Here is a 23041-nt window from a genome sequence, read left to right as displayed (position 1 = left end):
GCCTCATGTGGAGTGACGTCATGCGCAGGAATATACACACATTCTTTGCTAATTATATTAGTGATTCAAACTAGATTAGAAGCTTTCGTGACTGCAGGAATTACTCTTTGGTTCGTTCGGTAAAGTCACGTAGAAAGAAATTAAATTAAATAATAATAGAATACGACGTTTCGATTGCAACACAAGCAACCATCATCAGGTACAAATGAATGAGAAAACAAACATAGTAAACTTGAAAATATAATGCAATACAACACAGAGAGTCGGCCAACTAAAAAGTCAAAACCCCACCTGGTTGATTACGTTCTTCCAAAGATTGCTAAATTTGAGAGAGAGACAAAACGTAGACACGGAGACACACATACAGACACAAGCAGAGAGAGACTCACACAGAGACAAACCGAGAGAGAGACACACATAGGCACACAGAAAGACAACGTCTCTGTGTCGAGGCCTTAAATAGAGAGAGGGGGGGGCAGAGGGGGAGTTGTGTGGAATTCCTGCTCACAGCAGACGGACGAGCTGCACACTTGTTTTCTCTGATGATGGTTGCTTGTGTTACAATCGAAACGTCGTATTCTATTTTTTTTTTCATTCTACGTGACTTCACCGAAAGAACCAAAGAGTATATTAGTGATGTTAGAATCGGCCATGGAAATGTGAAATTGGCTCAGAGATGCCTGTTTGAGCAAGTAGACAACATTGACATATTTAAAGTTTTAAATGCGTATTCGTGTTATTATACCACTTATTCCCAAATTTGCAATGTTGCATAATTCTATATCGAGTGAATGTGATATGTAGCTAATTAAATGCATTTCTTAAGTTATTAATGTAATTATTTATTTTCTTTCTATTTGACTGTGGAATATAAAAAAGGACATGCCAGTTGGTTGTTCTTTTCTTAAAGGAAAATAGAAAAACATTTTCAATGTCAATTACGACACAAGTCAAATGTGAGGCCTACTTTAACTGGCTCATGAAGGGCAAACTGCATTTCTTACAGGATTGCAATATATATTCAATGTTTATGTTTGTTGTCTAAGTTGCTTGGCTATTTATTTATTTATATTTCCATTAAATCAGCCTTACCACTTCTATTTCATTTATTCATTCGTTCAGCGAGATGTGGTGCCACACCTGGCATAATTTCTCGAGAATTTATTTGGTGTTTAGTTTGTTGTCCTTCCCCACACCTCCGATTAGCACGGTTGGCTACTCATAATAAAGCTTTTCGGGTGCTGGCGGGTTAACGACACATTTAGACTTACGCGATTTAACCTAAAAACCTTTATTTTTAATAATATTGGTCGCGAAAGCCTACATGTCCTAGTGGTGGTTGGCTACGTACGGTGTGAAAGAAGATCAACATAATACAAAGACCCAGTACTTGGCACGCGTTGGGCTGTTGTGGCACTGGGCTTAGAGGTGGTCAGAAGATGGCAGTGCAGAAAATGGATGCTTACATTTTTCTGTGAGGAGTATGCACCCTTTGTGTGCTCGAGTTTTCTCCTAGGTACTCCGGTTTGCTCCTACATGCCAAAAATACGTTCATGGAATTGGCAAAACACTCCATCTTGCACCAATGTCTCTATTGTGATGGGTTTTCTCACCATTTACAGATTTGAAACAATCCGATGATAGTGTCTTCACGAGGCTTTCCTGCATAGAAGGAATTATTATCATAAGCAGCAGTAGGGTTATACTGTATCCATAATTAATTTGTATAATTTTAATCGAGATTCAAACTTTTAAGTAAAAACATGTGCAAGCTCCATAAAACAAGCAACATTGTCAGCTTAAGAGAGTGGTTGTCATTTATTTTACTGACCCTGAACCAGTGATGAATATTCCACCATTTACACCATTGGAACCTCATTTGCCAGTAAAAATATGATAATTTTTTTTTACCCTTCTATCTGGCAACAAAACTAACACCTTTTTTACAAGGAGTCATGTTTACATAGACCACAATACCTGCAGTCATAATGGAAACAAAAAACATAACTCTGATAATGTGCACTGTCCTTGAAGTTGATTGGTCCACACCCGACACAGCTTTCCTTAGAGCCTAGTCTCACATGGGTTGGACCAGATGACGCTAAAAGGCGCAAAACTCAAAGACAATGCACCATCAGAGTATGAGAGCTCGGGGTAAGCATTTACACCATTGGAACCTCATTTGCCAGTAAAAATATGATAATTGTTTTTTTACCCTTCTATCTGGCAACAAAACTGACACGTTTTTTACAAGGAGTCATGTTTACATAGACCACAATACCTGCAGTCATAATGCAAACAAAAAACATAACTCTGATAATGTGCACTGTCCTTGAAGTTGATTGGTCCACACCCGAGACAGCTTTCCTTAGAGCCTAGTCTCACATGGGTTGGACCAGATGACGCCAAAAGGCACACAACTCAAAGACAATGCACCATCAGAGTATGAGAGCTCGTGGTAAGAATTTACACCATTGGTACCTCATTTGTGCGCCTTTATTGGCCCTGCAGGAATAATGGGCTAAGTCGACCCACAACTGGGATTAAATTCACAACCTATACCCATAATAAGTCCAGTGCTCTGGCACAGCGTTACTTGCCCTGATGAATACACCTAAAATCGCCATAATCTATATTTGTAACAAACAAAACAAATGCACCACATAACTACAGTGTCCCAACTTTTATTGCAAAGATTATGGTGACATCCAGTGAGTTCTCATTAGGTTAAATTAACGGGTTATGAATAAAACTGCGCAGCTTCTATCCATTAACACAAATGCTGGAATATATCATTAAGCAATGTTGACAAAGTTGTAATACGCACATGCCTCTTTCCACTCAGTTGCCCGAGGCGTTTTGGCGGCGGTCATGTTTCCTTCGAGCTTTTAGAACCGTTCATTAAAAACAACAGATGCAGTGCACTACATAGTAGTGTACGCATGAAGTTGTAAATTCACTTCATAAAGTTATAAAGACCGCCGTACAATTAGTGCGCATTACCTGCTGTGGGATACGGTTCAGAGACACGGTGATTGACGGGGACAAAAGAATATTGAATACGCGCAACGAAGCGAGATGCACGCTCTGAGTTACGTTGGGGAAAAAGAAAGAGGAACACATGGATGGGAGTGCAATAGGTAGATCAATGACATCATTCAAACTGCTCAAAAAAGCAAGTGGTCTCGAGCAGAACACACTGCTAGAAGGGATTGATGGCCGATGGCCCAGAATAATGATGGAGTTGATGCCAAGGGCAACGTCCTCCAAGGAGACTGAGCGATGGAATCGGTGTGCGCACAGGTGCTCAATGAATGATTACATCTGAGATCAAGAGAGATGTTGGCAGCTTAGGGGCGACTTTCGTTTAGCAATGAGTTGACCAACTTTGTTGTTGATGATAATTATGCCCCTGGGTGGTGGCGGGGGTGGTGGGTGGCACAAGGGATCACGCACTGCACGATGTTCTTGGCCACCTGAGTTTGATTGTTGATCACGGCTGAAGCAATATCTGAACTGGGAATGGGCTTCCCCCTTCGCCGAGCCCATACTTAGCGACGGTGCCCCAGGTGTCCCTGGAAACATTATAATGAAACCCAATGAGTTCTCATTAATTTAAGTTGCCCAGAAACACAGAAGCTGGAATATATTATGGACAAAAATTTTAAAGTACGTACAACTCCATTTGGTTGCCCAAGAGCTATAGGTATGGTTGGAATTTTGCTTGGAAATGTGGAGCTATTTATGAAAAACAACACACATACAGGGCGATCCGTTTATAGATACCCCACTGATGTATAATGATCCTATTGTATCTACATATGTTGGACTTCTTTGGCTCCATACATAGCCAACGGTGCTAATCGGAGGTATGGGAGAAGAACTATAAAATAAACACAAATAGCGGTAAATTTTCACTTTCTCCTCAAAATGTGATTGGAATTCATGAAGGCCCAGGCTCCATATGTTACAGAGGAGACTGTGATGCGATTTAATAAGTGTACTGAAATTGGTGGGAGATGTGTATGGGCTTTGAAATAAAATTGTATTGCCTCTAGTTTCTTGCTGTTATTTGGCTGCTATAAATTTCCCCATAAGCCACTTCGTTGAGCTATCATTTGGGGCCAGGTCGCTTCTGAAAACTAGCTCAGTGAGCCTTGCCTCGTAAAATAAAAATGGTTAGTTTAGTATTTACGTGGGGTATCTATAAATGGTTAACCCTGTATATACAGTACAGTTTTGCACGATGTGGGGAGCGGTAGTGCAACGGTTAGCGCGTTGCGCTATGAACCCGGTGACCCGAATTCAATTCCCGCTCATGGCCAACACCATTGAAGATGATCTGATTCGGTCCTGGGCCTCCCCTAGGTCGACTCAGCCTCATATGAGTACCTGGTGCAGTATGTAAACATCGCCACTGGGGAGACAAAGGCGGCCGGGCGTGGTGCTGGCCACCCACCCCCTCATGTGCCATGCCGGCCATCATAGGTGCTCACTAACAGCACTTGCCCCAACAGTCTGGTAAGGCTATACGGGGGGTTCTTTGTCAGTGATGTGTGATATCGACATTGGTCCTGCACTCCCCCATCAGCAACCCAAACTGAAGTACGGTCAAAACAACCACTGTGGACGACATGGTGTGGGAAGGCCTTGATCTCACAGTGGATTGACAAAGGGCTGTAAATTATTCTCATTATTATATGGACAAGCTTTGTAAATATCCACACTTTTGGGTGTGAGAAAAGGAGACGATTTAGAAAATGTGTTGTTTATAACTTCAGGGGAGAGTGGATGTGTGAGCATTTGGGATTTAAGTACCCATAATGGCAAACAGACGCATGCCGGCGGAAAGATCAACACGCAGTTGTGTCTGCAGCAAAGCATAACGCAGACCGCCACATCTAAAAATAGCAAAAAACCGGGGTTGATGTTGTGATATTTGCTGTTTCAAGCTACTTGGTGAAAGCGCTTATTCACACTGTTGCTAACCCAAGTGTTCTTGTACTTTGCAGGTATCTCAGTCACAACCATATCGCCGTGCTCAAGCCAAGAGTGTTTCAAGACCTGCGTTGGCTCGAGTGGCTGTAAGAGACATCGCTACCGTTCTGGCTAGTAGTTGTTGTAGACGCACACACCTGCATGCCGTGCATTATATACAAGCTATACTACACGGGTGCATGGATGCTGTCGCGGTGTAAGTGGTCATCGTCGGCGACAGTCCCTCGGCCTTCGAGGATGACGTCCGTCAGGTTGGGTGGTTTCTGTGGAGGTGGCTGAGGAGTCCAAATCTGGATTAGCAGACCTTTGGGCATTGTGGGCACTACGCAATCCCAGATGGAAGTGGAATCCGCAGTGCCAGGTTGGCTTCGCGGTGGAAGTGATTAGCTCACTAGGGGCTTGCAATCCAGAGGTTCTAACTTCCACCCGTCCTTCTGGGTGCGCAGCCGAATAAATGGGTACACATCAGTTTTTTTATTGGCAGGCCGTATACTGGGGTAAAATGTGGATACTCCCACCTTTTACAAGACGTCTTGCCAGCGTGCAAGATTAGCCTCAATACCACACAGAGGGGTTCTCTGCAGCTGCGTTCAGTGGAGGTCCTTCTGAAAACAGCGGTGAGCACAGGCAATTGAAAAACTGCACCTTTGCCTTTTATAAACGAGTGTGTGTATGTTCAACGTCAAACAGGGAGACATTACAAGTGAGGCATTAGGGTTATCATATTGCTTCTGGCATGTACTGGTAATTCGTATTTGGGCGCCACATTGGCGAGATGTTAACCACTTCACCTGGTGTACAGGAGGCCATGGGTTCCATTTCGACACTGATGTCTGCTGTATATTTGGAATTTTTCCCTGGCTCCTTTGTTTTTTCTCTGCACATTTAGAATCAGCGTGCATTTAGAGTATTTGCCTGTTATAAATTTGCACGTGATAAGCCACTTCGTTGAGCTATCATTTGTGGCCCGGTTGCTTCTGAAATAGAGCTATATAGCTCGGTGAGCCTTACCTTCAATAATAGAAAGTAGTTTAGTTTATAGTTTCACATTATTCCTCCTGATTGCTGTGCAATTAGCTTACCTTTGCTGAGCATGCACAAGTTGATTCATTTTGATCATGATTTTTCTTTTCATATACTGAAAACCTATTGTAAAGGATATTTTACTTTGGCTAACACAAGCAGCAGTCAAAACATTTTGACCTTATTACGTTGCCTAGAATTATCAATATTTCTGATTTTAAATCAACCAAACGAAGTACAGTAAACCTTGTTAATTCGATATACATGGGACTCTGGCCTTGCCAAATTATCCAATATCCCGAATTATGTCTCCCGCTCCAATATAAAAAAAAACATTTCCAAATTTGTTTTCCAAATTTTTCACACACCATACGTATTGACACACCTGCTTCAATTCTATCCAAAACATTGGATTTGTCTCGCAGACTAAGGGATTTATACTTCCTTCAGTCCCTTTCCATTACATTTCTCAAAGGGTTGGCTTGCACTGAGTGCATAAACAAGATGTAGTCCAAAGCAACAGGTCTGCACTAACGCTCACTACGCACGCCGCCACTAGACTGAGTCATTGTTTTGGTCGTGGCTCGCAGCGTCGCTCCACGTGAATGCCGAAATTGGACCATTCAGTATGGCAATTCGGCTCATGGCGAATGACTTATACTGTATATATGCCGAAAGCACAGCCATGTGGAATTATCCCCAATTACGAATTATCAAATACCGAAATAACGAAGTTTTACTGTATGTTCAAAATTACTCACATTATGTTACTCATAAAATACCAAACACATGATTACGATATTACTTAGACAATAGCACGTAAGAGGCTGAATTTCTTTCAAAAGTAACCCTGCCTACGATAAGTCAGTTTTGAGCACAAGCCTTACGTGGAATAATGGACAAAGCGTTACAGGGTCATGAGTTGAATTCTGAACAGAGTAAACGGAGATCATGAGTCTTTGGAGTCAGTAAAATGAGTACCAACTCGGATGTGGAAGGTCATCGGTGGATGAATTAAATATAAAATCAGAATCTTAAATTCATTCTGAACGAATTAATATTTTCAATTCAAAAGAACAACATGGTCTGGTAATTACCTGCCGGTACTGTGTGCCCAAACCGACATGAGCTTGAGGCTGCATTAATGAGAAAATGGGAAAAGAGACTTAAACTGCATTTAAGCTTATTTTCTGGCACTCATTAACGATGCCCGTTGCAAGAGCACTTTAAAAGCGATGCACCAGACCCTCGTGGTTACATTTATATTTTCTATGAACAAAGCTTCAAACTCATGGCAGAGAGCCTGGAGACACGCTGCCTCGATACACATCTACAAGACAATAGGCTTCCACTTACTGAGTTGCAACTTTCCTTCAAGATGACTTTGTCTCCTCCTTTGAAAAAGTGGAACTTCCCATCACTTGCTCAAGGCCAGCAGTAAAGAAAAGTGCAACTACCGCGAGCTTGACGACATAAGAGATTGATACCAGAAAGAGGTGGCACTGGCTCAAAACAGAGGAAAGTGGAAACAAATGACGAAATGTGCAGTGGGCACGTACGAAATATCTGCCCATGGATCATGATGATGATGATGACAACCACCGCTCAATAAAAAATAGGGCCACTTAGACTTGATTTTGATTGGTAAATGGTAGCAGTTAAGTCCCAAACATGTGAAAAATGAAAATCGGTTTCACCCCATCATCATTTATAATTGACGTTCACTCAGTTCCCCAGAGCTATCTCTAAACATCAGCGCAAAGCGTGTGATTAACTCTTGCTTGGAGCTGTTAGAAACTAATATCCCTTATTGGCAAATAGTATCTCATTTTCAGAGAATGATTATCCACTCGAGAAACACGGTTGAATGCAGCGTATAAGCTTTCCAGTTGCCGTGTTTAAAGGTTTAAGCCTTAAACTCGTGAACACCTTCCAGATTGGTCGGCTATATTTAACTTTGTTGTAAGCAATTCTGAGAGATTAGCTTAGATGTACATACAGACGGGAAAAAAACCGCTGGTGTAGACAGATTTGTTTTGCGTTGCTCCCTCGCCGTATTCTCTGGATTAAACGATGCACCAGAAAATAAGACGCAACCCCCAACCTTACACACACTTTGTGAGAATGACCGCACCAGTACAAGCGTCGCTGTTACCTTGGGAATGGTGCACAACCGCTAGCTGCGAGTCTCAACACTGTTACGGGACCAGGAAAATCATATACCGCATAAACAGAACTAAGTTCCATCTCCACATGTAAATATAAAATATATATATTTATATATCCTGCGCTTGTGTGCAGTACCAAGTATACGCATGTTTTTCTTTCCTTAAACCCACCCGGTGGAATGCGCGTGGCTTGCGTATAGATTGGACGCCAGAGTGAGATTGTGAATTTGCATGTCCACGTGCCAGCATTCACGCCACATGCGGAATTTTGAGGTGCACACCCCCAAACGCTTGGCTATCAAACTGTTTTTGGAAATTTAAACACAACACACTGCGTTTTTACAATCCAGAGAATACGGGATACGCACACACGTGCCCGTTAATGCAAAAAATGCCTTCATTTCTCTCGCCTCCCCTTCCCCCCCCCTCTGCAGGATCATTGATAACAACAGGCTGATTAAAATATCACAGAAGTCCTTCCTTGGCCTGCAATCCCTTGTTATGCTGTAAGTTTGCTTTGATTTCTTGCGTTGCAGCTTTGCATGCATTGTTGGCACTGGAAAACTAGGCACATAAGTCACCTCTTTTTCGTTCGGTGAAGCTCGCACTGCGTTCATATGATGTGTGACGCTCGCTGCTCCCCAGAGTGGTCCGCTCACAATTGGATAGACTGGCCATGCCGTGGTACTGTGGCATTGAATTTCCACTGTGGGCTTGGGGTGACCAATCACGAAAATTAGCAATGCCCAATGTTTCGATTTAAAGCTTTCATGACTGCAGAAATTCATCTTCTTGGTTCTTTCGGTAATTATTTCCCTTCTATGTGACTTTACTGAATGAACCAAGAAGATGAATGCCCAATATGTATTTGAGTATGTAGGCACTTTGGCTTGACTAATAAAAAAAAATATCTTAATTTTGGAGCTTTCGTGACTGCAGGAATTATTCTTTGGTTCTTTCGGTAAAGTCACGTATAAAGATAAAATAATAAATTAAATAATAGCATAATACGACGTTTCGATTGCAACACAAGCAATCATCATCAGGTAAAAAAGAAATAGCAACACAAATCTAACCAGAAAACTATAGACAGACATATAAGCAGATTGCTTGTGTTGCAATCGAAACGTCGTATTATGCTATTATTTAATTTATTATTTTATCTTTATACGTGACTTTACCGAAAGAACCAAAGAATAATTCCTGCAGTCACGAAAGCTCCAAAATTAAGATTGAACCACTTCTACGGGGAAGTTTTAAGCTTATCTTTTTCCCTCTCTCTGGTTTTTTGTTTTCTCTCTCTGCCTGTGTCCTCTCTTTGGAATTCTCACACTTAAATTCTAACTTAGCAATCTTTGAAATACGTAATCAACCAGGCTATGCGTTAATTGTGTGTTGACCGACTCTCTGTGTTGCATTACATTACATTTCGATATATTGCTGGGTTATTTAATTTTAGTGTGTCTTTCTCCTAATTTTCAAGCTTGCGTACCGTACCACGTCGTCGTCCACTCATTGACATGCTAATTTTTTCTCTGCCCCCTCCCTCTCTCCGCCCCCGCCCCCTCTCTATATTTAAGGCCTCGTCACAGAGACGACCTCTCTCTTTGTGCCGATACGTGTTCTCTCTCTGTGTATCTTCGTGATATCTGTCTGCTTATATGTCTGTCTATAGTTTTCGGTTAGATTTTTGTTGCTATTTCTTTTATACCTGATGATGATTGCTTGTGTTGCAATCGAAACGTCGTATTATGCTATTATTTAATTTATTACTTTATCTTTATACGTGACTTTACCGAAAGAACCAAAGAAAAAAATATATATCACCAGACGGCAGTACGAGCAAATCTAAGACCGTTGCTACAAGTCGTCACTGTCAATATGTTATTGTTGGTGATAGTCACAGTACGTATACATATTTGTAAATGAATGTGTAGCCTGTAAATGATTATAACTTTGTGCCGGGTGTAGGTGGCTCATGCCTGTAGTCAGAGTTGGTGGATCACACAGAAATCAGGTGGCACCACACTGCCACCTGCAGGGCCAGATCGGTACCTATGCGAGGTAGTGTAGCACGTAGGTTGCTGACCCATCAGTAGATACTGTTTAAGTTTCCCTCCCTCCTGGCCGTTGTGGATTATACTCCAGATATTGGAATTACAATACACACATGGTGGTTTACTAAAAGTCCCAAAGCAACATTTGCTGAAATATACGACTGCAGTATTGCAGTAAAAATAGTTTATAGATGGTGTTTATAGCATATGTATGCTGGGAGAGACAAAATACCCATAATAAGCCTACCACTATATATTAACTCTGTTTATTGATAGCACAGTAGCAAAGAACATCGTTTAAAAGTTCGACCTTTATAATTCGGTAAAACGTTATGTCTACCAGCTTGGCCCATCTGAATAATCTAAGCCCCACCTGGTTTAGTTATAGTCCTGACACTGGAGGAATCGTATTTCTTTTGCTGTGAATGTACGAGCATGTCTGCTGAAACAAAGCACTCTTATAGTTGCTTATGTAGCTCCAAGGGCTCATGCCCCTGTCACGAATATGAAAGGCAGCAACCCCCGCGTGTCGGAATAAAGAGCTCGTATTTTCCATCTCAGTCTCACCTTGAATATTCATCGTTTGGCAAAAAAAATCCACCTTCCAAAATGTGGCATTCAAACCAATTCCCGAGAATGAAAGACAACGGTATAAAAGGGCAATCGGTGCAAAAAAAACATCATCCGCAGTGTACCTCTGCAAATGATTGCATTGGGCTAATTCGCCGAGCGTGGGACAGGTTCTCATGTCTCGGTGAAACCAGTTGATGAGAAGGGTGGTCTCGTTTTGTTCCGAGGACACCCCACGTGCAATCTTCCTCGGCATGACCCACATTGGAATATTTCGAGTTAAAATCCCAGTCAGTGTTGACATATCCTCTTACCCCCCCCCCACCCTTTGGGATCAATAAAATAGGTACCACATTGTTGATAGTCAACAGTGGTCATTGTTTTCAGAAACTGGATCCCCACCATGAGGATATTGAATTTCCACTGATGGCTCAGGGCCATCCATACCCAGAGAAGACGAAGACTGCTGCCACGTTGAATTCCTTATAGAGATATTTGAGCATGCGATAGCATCTGTCATTGGATGTTATCTGTGATGAAATGTTGACTTGTTATTCAGCTGTAGTGAATCATTCAATTTGTTTAGTTTTTTTTGAACAGATGCACACTGAAGCCGCGTAAATATTGTCCAACATAATGTCCCCCCATATTTATGTTAAAATTGTGTGTTTACAGGGTGTTGCTGAACAATACACTTCATGAATTACCCAGGAAATCCATCTGTAAAGGAATGCCACAGCTGAACTGGTTGTGAGTACCGCCACTAAATGCACATGAAGGGGAACCTTTGGGCTGAGATCACTGGAAGTGTTACGTTTAAATGTTATATTTATACTTTTTAGCTTTTGTACCACGTTCCATATTTCTGATTAATATTTCCTAGCGGTGCATATGCAGTGACTTAACTAGAAAAAAAATCCTCTGGCACATTGGTGTATGTTGGTTTTCATCACATTTTTTTGCAAAAGCACTCCATCATGTTCACGCTTTGCCTCTTTATTTTGTGCTGTAATTGCATTTGCCCTGGACATAAAAGCTATATTTCTTAGAGCTGCGTGCTTAAGACAATTATTTGCCTCTTTTCAGAAAACCTGTTGCACGTGACGTTCGTTTGTTGCAAATTTATGTTAAGGTCAATATTACAGACTTGTTGCTATTCAATCGTTTGCTCAATACCACTCATTGTTATTACGATTGTTTTCGACGAATCTGAGATTCTTCATACTTCCACTGGTTGCATTATTAAATGTTTATACGTGAGTGAAATGCCTCGGTCGTGGAATTAGGCCTCAATCATTCTTCTATTCTAAGAGAGAGAGAGAATCACAATTGATTTAAAAAATACAGATCCTTTAGCCTCCTATCACACCAATATAAACTATTCACAAAGATTATAGGGAACTAAATAAAGGACGATTTAGAGACTAATCAACCATGAGAGCTAGGTGCTTTTAGAAATGGGTCTTATATTAAAACATGCATGCTGTCAGTCCGATTATCGAAAAGAACTATTAAATTTTCAAAGGCCATTATACCTAACCATTGTCTGCTGTGATAATGCACACAATTCATTGGAAAAATATGCAGTGATTAAAGCTTTCACAAACCTGGGTGTACATTTTTTATATCAAAACTTGTTTTAAAATGTGGCAGCTACATTGAGATTGCGTAAAATTACAAATTAGCAGAACATTCAGGCAAGGATATACACTCTCAGGAAGCCTATTCACGGAAACACTCGAGGATATTTTCTCAAAGCTTGATTGAGATGAGAGCATAAATAATCTCACTGCGGTTAAGTAAAATATAAGATTTTGATTCAGGGTATCGGAGAATAAGAAGGCCGAGTTAAAATTGCGGTCTTGGGAGCATAGGCATCATTTCTCCTGCACATGAACTGAAGTAGAACATTTCGTGAAAAGCGATGGAGCAACTTTGCTTGGGAGTGACCATTCCCAGACGTTATAATGCACGATTCTTACCGTTGACTTGGGGGCTTAAATTAATACGAGAAAGGAGCCACCAAAATAGGAGCCCAATGTTCCGTTGAGTGAGTTAACCCTGCAATTGAATTGCTCTTTAGATGCATTTTTAGCTAGACTTATATATTCTCTATGATTAAGCCGTATGTGGGAAGATACCCTTATGCAATCGTGTGGCACTGGTGGCAGCATGTGGCAATGCAGCACTTGTAATTGGAGCCCAATTAGATTTGAATTTCTCTTGCCACCACAGGGTGGACAGCGACCATCTGTAATCACATCACTAGGTGCCCGATTGGTTTTTATTGTTATTTCCCGGTGCCATGCAGCGTCCATTACAGTAATGCTAGATTAGAGCAAGCTTTAAACTAGGTCTGAATGGATTCTTGTGGCACAGTATCTAAAACTCCATGGCAACAGCCGAAATGTGTGTCTGCGTGAGTCCATGTGCGTTTGTAAGTCGACATGTGTGTGTGTATGTACATCGATATGCGTTTGTGTGAGTCCATGGTTGTGTGTTAGTTGATATGTGTGTGTAAGTCCATGTGTGTGCGTGGGTCCATGTGTCTGTGTGAGTCGATGTGTGTGTGTACGTCCGTGTGTGTGTATAAGTCGATGTGTGTGTGCGTCAGTCGATATATGTGCGTGTCAGTTGATGTGTGTGTATGTAAGTCGATGTGTTTGTGTGTGCGTCGATGTGTGTGTGTGTACATCTGTGTGTGTGTATAAGTCGATGGGCGTGTGTGCAAGTCCTTGTGTGTGTGATATTCGATGTGTGTGTGTGTCAGTCGATGTGTGTGTGTGTTAGTCAATGTGTGTGCGTGGTGTGTGTGTGTAGACAACTAATGTTTGACAAGTAAGTTAGTAATTTTTACAATAATGTGTGTCTAAGTTCATGTGTGCATGTGAGTTGATGTTTCGTGTGTGTGTGTACGTCGAGACGGAATCCTTACTCTCGGGGCTCCTCCAGAAACAACAAAAAACCACTACGTATAGCCACGAGAAATGTTCGAATGCTCACTGCTAAGGAGAGGCTGCCACTCCTCTGTTGGAAGCTGGACCGGTACCGCCTGAATCTCTGTGGTATTCAGGAGGTCCGGTGGACCGGCTCTGGCTCCTGCCACCATGAGGGGTGGACAGTTCTCTTCTCGGGGCAGGAGACTGTCAAACAGCAGGGAGTGGCTCTTCTTCTGAACAAAAGAATGAAGGGGGTGTGGGAGCGTGGCGGTGAGGTATGGGAAGCTGTAATCCCCAGGCTACTTTGAGCTCGCCTTCCCATCAACCAGAGTAGTGGTCGTGGTTACTTATGCCCCCACCGAAGACGAACATCCGTGGAGGAATGCAGGCAAGGCCGATCAGTCAGATGCCTTCTATGACCTCCTGTCACAGGTGCTAGCTAATGTGGCCCCTCGGGATAGAGTCATCTTGTTGGGTGACTTCAATGCCTGAGTTGGTCATGATGTTGGCACCTGGTTTGGAGTGATTGGAAGGCATGGGCCAGATCAGTTCTTTAATAACGGCAGGAGGATGCTAGATTTTTGTGCAGCCCATGGGCTTGTACTTACCAACACACTGTTCTGGCATCGACACATCCACACAACATCATGGATGCATGCCAGGTCCAAGTGTAATAAACCTTCTCGAGACGGCTTCTGGAATCAGTCCTTTATTTTTCCACTTCCACAGTTTACACACACTCCCCGTTGCTGGCAGGCAACGGGAAGCGGGCAGACAGCCAGCAAAGTCGCACCGCTCATGTGGCACCCGTACGCGCGTGGCTCCTGCTCCTTCGTTCCCAGGTCTGCTCCCGACTCCTCCGTCTCTCCCCCCTCTTAACCCCTCGGTCACGTGGTACCCCTAAGCCAATCTCCAGTAGTCTGCGTTGAACACTCCAGATCACTCCCCGTCAACTCCCGGGACCACGCCTCTGATCCGGCTTCCCATTAGCTGAGGCCAAGATCGGCCAAGCCAATCACCTTAGCTAACATGCCGTGATCACGCCGAGATCATGCTCCCGGGCTCTCCCCTCATTGGCTACAAAGCGGGACCGGCAAGCCGATCGCCACGTGAGTCATACATGGCTCTCATTACATCACCCCCCCCCCCCCCCGGTGAAAAAAATCAGCCGTCTCGGCTGGGAAAAGGGTGATTAGCTGATTCCATAAAATTGCTTATTAGGGCACCAAGGCGCATTTAACAATAAAGGGTGAAATGGCGTCAATGCGCCGAACAACACTTAAAAACAGAATCACCCATGAACAATCCGACATACATTAGGGCGCCCCTGCAGCGCGGTAACGACAGGGAAGGGACAGCAAGACAATCAGATGCTAACTAAACGGGAGAGATTTAGATCGCTTACGCGACGCGGGACCCTCTCCGCTTCCTGCGCACGGTCGCCTTGCCGCCGGTTCGACAGGAGGTGGTAGGCGTGAAGAAGAAGATTGTTTGTTTTCGGTCGTGTCCAGGGCAGGTCCCGTTGGAGGGGGGACAGTGGGGGCTTCATCAGCCCTCAAAACCTGTTCATCTGCAGGAGGCACAACACAGTCCCACTGGGGATCAACGGGCGAGGCAAGCGGCATATTCGGCACAGCAGATCCCGGCAGGTCAACAAGTGGAGATGAGGGATCAACACGCGTACTAACGTAGGGTTTAAGTCGCGACGAATGGACGTACCACCGACGTTTTCCGTACTGGACGCGAACACTGTGGGTTTCGAATGTCCACCAACGTCACAGGCCCCCGCCAAGGCCTGTGCAGTTTAGGGGATGTGCCCACCGGCACCTGAGGGCAGTGGCGCCATGCCAGGTCGCCCACCGACCAGGGCATGTGAGTACGTGATCGACGCGCATACCTCTCGTTCCTTGCCTGCGCACGGGCCGTCGCACATCAGGCGGCCTCTCGCGCCTCTGTAACCCGTTCAAGCGAGTCCCGTACGTGATCAGGCAAGGAACGGGACGGTTGTTTACTCGGCGTACCCAATTGCACATCAATGGGTGGTACGTTCTCACGGCCATACATCAGAAAAAATGGTGAATATCCCGTGGACACATGTGGAACCATGCGGTATGCCGCTAAGACGCCCGGTATGTGCAAGTCCCAATCGGTTTGCTTTTCACTCACCGTGTGACAAAGCATAGCCGAGAGGGTGCGGTTGAATCGTTCCACCATGCCATCAGTTTGCGGATGATACGGGGAAGTGCGGATCTTCTTTGTGCCCAGCGCCTCGCAAACCTCCTTGAGCAATTTGGAGGAGAAGTTACGTCCCTGATCTGTGAGCAACCTCTCGGGTGCCCCCTTATCCATGACGTACCCGTTCAAGAAAGCATCGGTGATGGACGCGGCCGTTTGGTCGGGCAGATGCCAGGCCATTGGCCATCGAGAAAAATATTCTACTCCGACCAGAAGGTATTTATTGCCCCTAGCCGATGGAGGGAACGGGCCGAGAATGTCCAGAGCAACCAATTTGTTGATGCGGGACACCTCAATGGAACGTTATGGCGGCACATACTGTTTCCGAGGCGGTTTCCTCTTCGCACAATCATGGCATGAGCGGACAAAGTCATTAACGTCTGCCGTCATGCCGGGCCAGAAGAAATCTTTTTGCATCGCGGCCAAAGTCTTCTGCACGCCGAGGTGCATCAATTTGTCAGCGTGCAGAGCGCGAAGCAGGTCATAGCGAAGGGAAGTAGGCACAACCAAGCGTGGTCGGTCAGGCAACCCGTCGGTACACATCAATAGTCCCGCCTGGCCTCGGAACATCCGCCACTTCCATCCCGTCAACTGAGCTTTTTGTTTCCCGATCAATTTCCGCAGCGGAGCCAGCGAGGTATCGGCCTCCTGCTCGCGTAGCCAGACCGAGTGCGGCAGCTGTAGGGTATCATCAGTGTCCACTGACACCTCCTGGTTGTGCTCGTTCGCTATCGCCCCCATAACCGGACAGGGCGCAGCGGTGCATACCCGTCAGACAAGTGCACGGGGGAACGGGTGGTACAAAATGCACAATTGGCAAAAATTCCCGCCTCGTTACGCAATATCGTGTTTCTGCAGGGGACAGAACCCTACTGCCGTACGCAACCACTCGCTCAACTCCGTCTTTACGTTGTGATAAAACAGCCCCGGTGCCAATATCGCTAGCATCCGTGTCAAGGATGAACGGCTGGGAAAAGTCTGGGTAATCGAGCGTAGGCACCGTGGCGAGGTGATCCCGAAGCGAGTGAAAAGAGCTTTCCTCCTCCAGGCCCCATTTAAACCTTTGATTTTTGCCCGTCAGAACATGCAATGGTTTAGCCAATGTTGCAAAGTTATTAACGAAGCGGCGATAATAGGATGCGAACCCAATAAACTCCCGAACATCGCCCACCGAAGTGGGTGTGGGCCACTCTCGGACACATTGCGTTTTCTGAGGGTCAGTGGACACGCCATCCGAACTGACGATATGACCCAAGTAACGGACGGAGTGTTGCAAAAGGTGGCATTTCTTAGGTTTAAACTTTAGATCAGCCGACCGCATCCTTTGAAAGACCGTCTCCAGGCGTTGGAGGTGTTCCTCGAACGTGCGGCTAAAAACGATGATATCGTCTAAATATATGAGGCATGTTTCCCACTGTAATCCAGCCAGTACCAATTCCATGAGTCGTTGAAATGTCGCCGGAGCCGCATTCAAGCCCATAGGCAACCGATTAAACTCAAAGAGACCTTGTGGCGTGTGAAATGCCGTCTTGGGTTTTGACGCATCATCGAGGGGAAGCTGCCAAAAGCCCGAGGACAGATCGAGGGTGGAAAAGAATTTAGCACCCGATAAAGCGTCCAATGAGTCATCCATCCTTGGTAAAGGGTACGCGTCTGCCACGGAAATCTTATTTAACCGGCGGAAATCTACCCAAAACCTTGTCCCACCATCCTCTTTCTTAACCAGAACCACGGGCGCACCCCAAGGGCTGTTGGACGGCGAAATAATATCCGCCGCCAACATCTCGTCCACTGCGCCGCGCACATGTTCCCTTTCTGCCGGGCTCATGCGATGCGGATGCATACAGATGGGAGGTGTCGCACCGGTGTCAATATGGTGTTTACAAAAGTGACGTGCGGCCGAGATCCAAATCATTTTTGCTGAAAACATCAGCGTACCGTAACAATAATGAATGCAAAGCAGTTCTTTGCTCGTTCGACAAGGATGAATTCTCCCCGCACAAGTCCGCGATCCACCGTTCCTGTGAACAATCGCGTGGAGGTCCACCTGCGGGTATTCGGGCGTGCGGTTTTTCGTCAAAAGTGGCGAAATCGGTAGTGGCGTGAGCCAACACCGATCCCGCCGGGACAACAACCCGGTCTGGCCCCCCATTCAACACCTGTATGAACGGTGCCTGACCTGGCCGTACGATCGTTTGGGCTGCCGCCAAGGAAAAGGATTTAGCCACCGAATTAGACGGGGATAATAGCACGCCCATTGCACCCTTTTTAACATGAAGGGGTTTCCAGTAACGCAGCGGAATGAGCATTTGTGCGCCCGATGGGACTTCTACCGTAGCAGCGACCATGGCGGTAACTGCCTTACCCGGAAGCGAACTGGCCAGCAGGGAAGGCAGGAACGACATCCTACGACCCCCCGGCATTTCCAAACAATCCTGGTCGACCCGTATCTTTAGTGGCATTCGGCGCAAGAAATCTGTGCCTAGCAAGCATGGGACTGCTAGCGAGCGCGAGATCAACACGGATCCCTTAGCGGTAATATTCCCGATAGCGATACACACATCGACCTGACCGCAGATACCCATGCTACCCCCATTTGCAGCTACACACGCGTCATTAACCCGACGTATTCGCGACGTTGGAATAGACAAAAGATGAAAAATAACATCGGAAATGATGGTGGCAGATGCGCCAGTGTCCACCAAAATACAGACGTCGACGCCCTCGATGGTACCCCGTACCGTCGATGAGCACGATGCCGCAGCCACAACCCTACGAGCCAATTTTTTCCATTGTGTAGTAGAGCGTGGAAATGATGCAGAAGAATGACAATTATCATCAGAAGTGCAACTATGAGTGCGAGTGGATGAATGACGACCTGCCGGGTGTCCGATTTGTGCCGACTCGCCCGAGGGTGTCGCGGCTCCGCGTCCGGTGGAGGAGATGGAGGCCCCCTCGGCGGAAGTGGCGAAGGCAGAGGTCGGCAGCGGCAGTCGCGGGCGAAATGGCCTCGTCGGCCGCACTTGAAACACGTGGCCGTCGTCGGCCGGCGGTCGGTCGACTCGGCCCCCGCACGTGGACGGCTCGCGTAGTCACCACGCTGGTCGCGCAGCCGCCGTCTCAGAATCCCGTGCTGAACAGCAGCAGCCAGCACCTCGTCGTCGCCGGAGTCGTCGGAGCAGTGGACGACCCGTCGTGGAGACCACCCCAAGGGTGGGCCGTCGATCTCGGGTTTCCCCGACCACGCCGCCATCTGGTCCCAGCGCTTGATGTTAAACTTAGCGTCCAGGCAGCGCGCCACCCATCGCGATGTGAGCGGTTCGTGGCCGCATACCGGCAGCGAAATGTTGAGCTCCTGGGACAGCTCCAGCATACGGGAAAGGATGAGAGGATCCAGATGATCGGCCGTCGCGTCGGGGTAAGCAGCCATGGCCAGCGCCATCAACGCCCCCCGATAAGCCAAAGGCGACTCCTCCGATCCTCGGCGACATGACATACATTTTCTCGTGGTTGCTGTTGACGGGTCGTAGAACTCCGCCATCTCTGCGAAAGCATCACGAAGCGTCTTCTTCTTGGACGCCGGGATAGAGCGGAAGACCCCCAGAGAAACATCGTCGAGCAGTGTAGGTAGCGCTTCCAGCGCCTCCGCCTCCGTCCATTGCACGGATCTGAAGGCCGACTCGAAGCGCCACGTTAAAGCACTCCAATCGCCCCCGGCGATAAATTCCTTAATCTGTGGAAGGCGATGTCCGCGGTGGCAGGCAGACGCCGCGGGCGTCTCCGATTTCGTTTCCCGCGTTCCACCTGTCGCAGTCAAAATGGCGTCCGGCGGCCGCGTGGTGGCAGCTTCGCACAAAATGGCGCCCAACGGCTCCGGTGCTGCCGCCCCGCCCAAGATGTCGGCCTCTTCCCGCGTGACAGGAGCAGTGGCGGACGCAGATTCCTGGGCAGGATCTCGATCTGCGGCGTTAAGCTGGCCTGCTATCTGGCGACCCACGGCTGGTGAGGATGCCACCGCTGTCACCAAACTCAGCAGAATTGCGCGTAATGACTCGATCTGCTCCGCCATCAGCCGCCATCCGTCCTTCGCCCCTGAGGTGGTCGTATCTTCACCCTGTCGGCGTTGAGAGGCGTCGAGGAGAGTAGCAGCAGCCGGTGGCAGAGGAGCTGTAGCCCCCAACAGATCATCTTCGTCCGTCTCGACATCTTCCTCCGATGGAAGCTCGGGTGGGTTCTTCTTTCTGAGGTGCTTGGACATCTTGAAGATCGTCCAAACGGTCCCAGAAGAACTTCTGACACCAATGTAATAAACCTTCTCGAGACGGCTTCTGGAATCAGTCCTTTATTTTTCCACTTCCACAGTTTACACACACTCCCCGTTGCTGGCAGGCAACGGGAAGCGGGCAGACAGCCAGCAAAGTCGCACCGCTCACGTGGCACCCAGAGCCCCGTACGCGCGTGGCTCCTGCTCTTTCGTTCCCAGGTCTGCTCCCGACTCCTCCGTCTCTCCCCCCTCTTAACCCCTCGGTCACGTGGTACCCCTAAGCCAATCTCCAGTAGTCCGCGTCGAACACTCCAGATCACTCCCCGTCGATCTCGGGTTTCCCCGACCACGCCGCCATCTGGTCCCAGCGCTTGATGTTAAACTTAGCGTCCAGGCAGCGCGCCACCCATCGCGATGTGAGCGGTTCGTGGCCGCATACCGGCAGCGAAATGTTGAGCTCCTGGGACAGCTCCAGCATACGGGAAAGGATGAGAGGATCCAGATGATCGGCCGTCGCGTCGGGGTAAGCAGCCATGGCCAGCGCCATCAACGCCCCCCGATAAGCCAAAGGCGACTCCTCCGATCCTCGGCGACATGACATACATTTTCTCGTGGTTGCTGTTGACGGGTCGTAGAACTCCGCCATCTCTGCGAAAGCATCACGAAGCGTCTTCTTCTTGGACGCCGGGATAGAGCGGAAGACCCCCAGAGAAACATCGTCGAGCAGTGTAGGTAGCGCTTCCAGCGCCTCCGCCTCCGTCCATCGCACGGATCTGAAGGCCGACTCGAAGCGCCACGTTAAAGCACTCCAATCGCCCCCGGCGATAAATTCCTTAATCTGTGGAAGGCGATGTCCACGGTGGCAGGCAGACGCCGCGGGCGTCTCCGATTTCGTTTCCCGCGTTCCACCTGTCGCAGTCAAAATGGCGTCCGGCGGCCGCGTGGTGGCAGCTTCGCACAAAATGGCGCCCAACGGCTCCGGTGCTGCCGCCCCGCCCAAGATGTCGGCCTCTTCCCGCGTGACAGGAGCAGTGGCGGACGCAGATTCCTGGGCAGGATCTCGATCTGCGGCGTTAAGCTGGCCTGCTATCTGGCGACCCACGGCTGGTGAGGATGCCACCGCTGTCACCAAACTCAGCAGAATTGCGCGTAATGACTCGATCTGCTCCGCCATCAGCCGCCATCCGTCCTTCGCCCCTGAGGTGGTCGTATCTTCACCCTGTCGGCGTTGAGAGGCGTCGAGGAGAGTAGCAGCAGCCGGTGGCAGAGGAGCTGTAGCCCCCAACAGATCATCTTCGTCCGTCTCGACATCTTCCTCCGATGGAAGCTCGGGTGGGTTCTTCTTTCTGAGGTGCTTGGACATCTTGAAGATCGTCCAAACGGTCCCAGAAGAACTTCTGACACCAATGTAATAAACCTTCTCGAGACGGCTTCTGGAATCAGTCCTTTATTTTTCCACTTCCACAGTTTACACACACTCCCCGTTGCTGGCAGGCAACGGGAAGCGGGCAGACAGCCAGCAAAGTCGCACCGCTCACGTGGCACCCAGAGCCCCGTACGCGCGTGGCTCCTGCTCTTTCGTTCCCAGGTCTGCTCCCGACTCCTCCGTCTCTCCCCCCTCTTAACCCCTCGGTCACGTGGTACCCCTAAGCCAATCTCCAGTAGTCCGCGTCGAACACTCCAGATCACTCCCCGTCAACTCCCGGGACCACGCCTCTGATCCGGCTTCCCATTAGCTGAGGCCAAGATCGGCCAAGCCAATCACCTTAGCTAACATGCCGTGATCACGCCGAGATCATGCTCCCGGGCTTTCCCCTCATTGGCTACAAAGCGGGACCGGCAAGCCGATCGCCACGTGAGTCATACATGGCTCTCATTACACAAGCAAGAACATCTGCTGGACTACATAGTGATGGAACAGCAGATGTGGGCCCATGTCCTTGACACCAGGACCTATCATGGAGCTGATCTGCCCACTGACCATCGACTTATCATCTGTAAGATGCGCCTGCCATTCGTTCCACTCCGGTTGTGGGTGTACACCCAGAACCCCATGCAAACCCTTAGTGGCATGGTCTCAGTCAGCTGATGAAAGTTGCAAGCGAGGATTTCATCATCGCTTGCGACTGGGGTTGGCATCGTCCCCCACTCCTGATGTCGAGGGGAAATGGGCGAGATTTAAGACTGTGGCTCATGCAGCCGCAATGGCTGCTTTGGGTACACGGTCCAGACCTCCTCAGAGACCCTGGCTGACAGAGGAGGTGTTCAAGCTGGCTAAAAAAAAGCTGCAGGCCCACTCTCATCGGATACAGCATCCCACGTCGGAGAATGAGGAGGCTTACCGCAGCCTTCACTCGGAGGTTCGGAGAGCCGTGAGGCACTGCAAGGATGGGTGGTGGTCGCGGGTTGGAGTCTGCCTCAATGGCCCACGATCACAAATCGCTCTTTAATTCCATAAAAAGTAACCTGCAGCACCACACCTATTACCATCATTAGGGGAAAGAATGGTGATCCAATCTCTGACCCTTTGGTTCTTTCGGTAACGTCACGTAGTTATACAATAAAATGAATTAAATCACGACATTTCGGGTGCAACACAAGCGTCCGTCATCAGGTGGGACAACCACAGCAAGAAACAATTGCTGAAGTCACGAAAACTCCAAACCCCAGGAACAGTTTTGCAGATTGGCTAAAAATCCCTCAGCCTGGAAAACAACATGGACAAAGTGTAGATGAACCTGCCGAGGCTGCGGTGCCTCAAATATTGGAAGAAGAAGTCACCCCCTG

The 23041-nt window shown here is 47.5% G+C and overlaps 1 protein-coding gene across 1 annotated transcript in view; it reads left to right on the top strand.

Moving 5' to 3' along the window:
* The window catches only part of LOC144936111 (relaxin receptor 1-like), a 336972-nt gene that overhangs the window by 239743 nt on the left and 74188 nt on the right, over positions 1-23041 (top strand). Inside the window, exons 7-9 of the mRNA XM_078862984.1 lie at positions 5013-5084; positions 8624-8695; positions 11492-11566. Coding sequence (XP_078719110.1) covers positions 5013-5084; positions 8624-8695; positions 11492-11566 — 219 coding nt within the window. The remainder of the gene's footprint in view (positions 1-5012; positions 5085-8623; positions 8696-11491; positions 11567-23041) is intronic.

The sequence above is a fragment of the Lampetra fluviatilis genome, chromosome 15 (assembly GCF_964198595.1).
Source record: "Lampetra fluviatilis chromosome 15, kcLamFluv1.1, whole genome shotgun sequence".
In the NCBI taxonomy this organism is placed as follows: Eukaryota; Metazoa; Chordata; class Hyperoartia; order Petromyzontiformes; family Petromyzontidae; genus Lampetra; species Lampetra fluviatilis.
The sequence above is the reverse complement of the archived record's forward strand: the minus strand, read 5'-3'. Positions and strand labels throughout refer to the sequence as shown.